General features: G+C 43.8%; 1 protein-coding gene across 1 annotated transcript; it reads left to right on the forward strand.

Moving 5' to 3' along the window:
* The first annotated feature begins 389 nt into the window (after positions 1 to 389).
* vps26c (VPS26 endosomal protein sorting factor C) lies at positions 390 to 4,258 on the forward strand. Its single transcript, XM_084474303.1, has 8 exons — positions 390 to 603; positions 1,186 to 1,329; positions 1,508 to 1,657; positions 2,160 to 2,240; positions 2,913 to 2,987; positions 3,074 to 3,224; positions 3,586 to 3,738; positions 4,122 to 4,258. The coding sequence occupies exons 1-8, from the start codon at positions 547 to 549 to the stop codon at positions 4,202 to 4,204; spliced, it is 894 nt and encodes a 297-aa protein (XP_084330429.1). The 5' UTR covers positions 390 to 546; the 3' UTR covers positions 4,205 to 4,258.
* The last annotated feature ends 49 nt before the right edge of the window (positions 4,259 to 4,307 follow it).

The following is a 4,307-nucleotide window of genomic DNA, read 5'->3' on the forward strand; positions in this document are numbered from 1 at the left end:
CTTGTAAACGTTAAATGTAACGTTGCATTTGGTTGTTTACTTGCGCCGTGTCCACCTCTCATGTCTCGACAACCCGGTAGATCACCGCCGGTGAATACAGCCGCAGATCTCAACCATCAGGTCTCTCGTTTTACCCATGCTCTGTTTTAAGTAGACAAAGAAAAAGACGAAACAGACCAAGGCATTTGAGGGAGCCTACACAGTGCATGGATGTGCCCAAAGTCAGCGTGTGAAAGCACAAAGCTCAGGGAACTGCGTGTCCGTGGGGGCGGAGCCAGGACTTAGGGGCGGAGCCAGGTGTTAGGGGAGGACGTCATGATGAGGAAACGAAGAAGAGCTTTTATTTTGAAGAAACAGAACCTTTGACGCCGGAAGTTTATATTTTTCTATATTTCTATATCAGTTATTGTGGAAGACTCCGGTATTGTGTAGAATTAACAGAGGCTACATAAACATGAAGTGACTCAGGAATCCTGCATTAGATATCAGAGTTATATTTAGTAATATCAGAGTTAATTGTACATTGTAAACGGTAAGCAGTCAATAATGAGCATCACTTTGGATATACGACTAAAAAGAGCCAACAAAGTTTACCATGAAGGGGTGAGTTGACGTGCAGAGGTGGTGTTTGATAGTTTAGTACTATGAGTATGATCCGATCTGCATGCGTTGGAGGACCACATAATGTTAGAAACTACAGCTGAAACAGCCTTAATGTCACATGACCTGCTCCCTCGTCCGGCCCCTGCTTTATGAAGATCAATTAAAGATAAATACCTATTTTAAAAACGGTATTTATACTAGTTACAAACAGGGCTAATTACATTAAGAAGGTGTATGGTTCCAACTCATGCCTTATAGCCAATGTAAACACTAGACTGGCGACCAAATGTTGACAATGAAATGAAACTGATATCCCTAAGATTTTGCATGATTGTAATCATGATTGAAGTTATTAGGATCGACTGGTGATTAAGACAATCACTATAATGTTTGAGCACTGCTCTAAGCAGAGAACATCTTATTATGGGATTTGTGTATCTGGATTGGTGTAATTCAATGTGTCAATGAACAGCACATCAGAATCTCACCTCTTCATTAGCACACCCCTCACCCGACATTTAACATTCTGGTCCACGTGACAGAAAGTGTCTAGAACAATGTCTGTAACGGTCTTCTACACAGGAGGTCCTTGCGGGTGTGGTAGTGCTGGCCAGCAAAGAGCCGGTCCAACACCAGGGCATCTCTCTCACCATGGAGGGCGTGGTCAACCTGCAGCTCAGCTCCAAGAGCGTGGGCGTCTTCGAGGCCTTCTATAACTCTGTCAAGGTGAGACACACTGGCTTCATAGTTGCATGCAAAATACACCTAGCCGTGGGAAAGTGACTTAAACTCAGGTTACTGAAGTCAATTCCTACTCAAATACAATAACTGGTACATCAGTGAAGCTTGTATTCAAAGTGCTTAGTAGTCATCGTGACCTCCTCTGAAACGTTGACCTCAACAGCCCATTCAACTGATCAGCTCCAATATCGAGGTGGCGAAGGCTGGCAAGATCCCCGGAGGCAAGACGGAGATCCCCTTTGAGTTCCCCCTGAGCAGCAAGGGCCACAAGGCTCTGTACGAGACCTACCACGGCGTGTTCGTCAACATTCAGGTGACCTCTGGGGCTACTGTCATCGTCCTCATGGTTCAGTTTGAATGGGAGAGGGAGGTTGGGTATTGTTAGTTATAGTTTTCTTTTGTGCTAGGTGTCTTTAAGAGTAAGGACCAGAATCGAAACTGGTGATATCGTGGTACAATATTTTTTTGTGATTTATATCTTTTAGTGTTTTCTTTCATGTTTTTGTCTTAAAATATATGCACAATGAATTTAAATGTATTCCCATGATTGGTACATTTGAATTGGAAGTTAATTAGTGCACAATCAGAGATATGCAAAAACCTTTACCTTTGTTTCCCTTTTACTCAGATTATTTAGATTGTTAGAAAAAAGAATAAAGAAATTAAATAATACACACAAAAAATGAGAAACAAAGTATGGGTCGATACTAGTATTGTGGTAGGAGAGAATGGAAATATCCCCATGATTTAAGGAGTGGCTCCCGTGTAGATGATGATGTCTGTCTGCTTGTCTGTCTGTCTGACCCTGTCTCTAGTACATCCTGCGCTGTGACATGAAACGCTCGCTGCTGGCCAAAGACTTGAGCCGAACGTTTGAGTTCATGGTGCACTGCCAGGTGAGACAGAACGTTTGAGTTCATGGTGCACTGCCAGGTGAGACAGAACGTTTGAGTTCATGGTGCACTGCCAGGTGAGACGCCAGATGTTTCTTACTGTTCTTACACATTGATTGGTATGTGGTTGCTACAAATATGTACTACGAATGATTTTGAATAAAGTAACAGAACTATATGGGTAAATGACGTGGTATTTATAAACAAAAGATGCATGAATATATACATATTAACATAATAACTTCATCACTTCAAAAATGAGTTCAAACAATAAAACTAGTCTTAAATAATCACGTGGTTAAACGTGTGTGGGAGTCCGGAATGCCCTGGAAGGAGAATCTGAAAGGTTGTCCTGCCCCTGAGCGGCTTGTTGTTGGAATAAAGAATTAAGGAAGTGCTTTTCCTTAGAGTATTTTCTCAGGCTGTTTAGAGTCAGTGAAGTGCCTTGTCCAAAGCAGAGCAGCTTTACAGATGCAGCTACACCTCCATATAGATGTCTGCTTTAAGCGAAAGGTTTTGAGCATACTCAATATTTTTTGAATGCACCCAAGGTCAAGAAAGCAGTTCTAGTAGCAAGCGGCAAACGTGTTTCCCCTTGTATTTATTGGTTCAATATCAAAAATGTAAATGTATCAACGGCTGGAAAGTGATAACCCTTGTTGTGTTGAACCTCAGCCACAGAAAGCCAAGTTGGTGGCCACGCCTGTAGACTTCACCATCAGCCCAGACACCCTGCACAACGTCCAGGAGGTACAAGGCGCTTAAGAAATGGACCTCAACAGCCCCTTTAAGATCAGTGTTGCTGAGCACCAGTAAACCGGTCTTCTTTCCTCCAGAGGAGTCTGCTGCCTGGGTTCCTGATCAGGGGTCACCTGAACGCCACCAGCTGTGTGATCAGCTCGCCGCTGAGCGGGGAGCTGATGGTGGAGAACTCGCAGGTGCCCATCAAGAGCATCGAGCTGCAGCTGGTCCGAGTGGAGACCTGCGGTGAGCGTCTCGCTACACCCACACACCACCTGTTTCATTCACATCTACACCCACACACCACGTGTTTCAACTCCTCCCCTTCCCCCTTTTGTCCTATTTGAAGCACTTCCATTAAGAATGTGTGCAGATGCCAGGGCTCTCTACAGATGATCATTTTGTTTGCCGTTTCTTTACTTTAGCGTCTATTTTTGTTTTCATAGTATTTTTTATTTTTATTGTATTGCATCTTATCCTGTGTTTTCCACTGCTGCTGGGCTGTTGTAACATCCCCTCTGTGGGATTAATAAATTTGGTATCCATCTTTAACAGTTGTGACGGGCCCATTAAGAGCAGCAGTCTTCTTTCCCCAACGTGTTCCCAGGCTGTGCTGAAGGCTACGCGCGAGACGCCACAGAGATCCAGAACATCCAGATCGCGGAGGGCGACGTTTGCCATGGACTGTCCATCCCCATCTACATGGTGTTCCCCCGGCTCTTCACCTGTCCCACCCTGGAGACAACTAACTTCAAAGTGGGTCAGTACGGTTCCTTGTGCAGACTTCAAGCTTCAAACACCCATGGTCATTCGTTGATGTTCTTGTCGACACATGGATCTGTGTTTTTCTAGATTCTGTGACGGTCTCACGTGCCGCTTATTTGAACTCACCACCACTTCCTCTCGTGTAGTTTAATGTACATTAACGATGGTCAAATGTCTCCTGGCTCTTTAAGCATGGTTATTAAGATTAAGTAAAAGCTACTCGTTGAATCATCCGACAGTAGTCTGTACTATATGGTCTTGATATTCTGGTGTGGAGGATAGTGGCACGGCAGCTGGTTTGCTTAACCCAGCGTTACATCAAGGAGTTAACTTTGTAGTTTACCATTCACATGTTAACTTCTTTCTCTCCACCTTTAGAATTTGAGGTCAATGTGGTGATCGTCCTCCATGACGACCACCTGATTACTGAGAACTTTCCACTGAAGTTGTGCAGAGTTTGACATCCTTCTGGCTTCAGATAACAGGACCAACGCTTCATTAATGCTGTGGACAATGTCACCCAATCAACTCTGGATTTGTCATGTTTAGAAATGTTATCTTAAA

This window comes from Micromesistius poutassou, assembly GCF_964030765.1.
Source record: "Micromesistius poutassou genome assembly, chromosome: 10".
Classification (NCBI taxonomy): domain Eukaryota; kingdom Metazoa; phylum Chordata; class Actinopteri; order Gadiformes; family Gadidae; genus Micromesistius; species Micromesistius poutassou.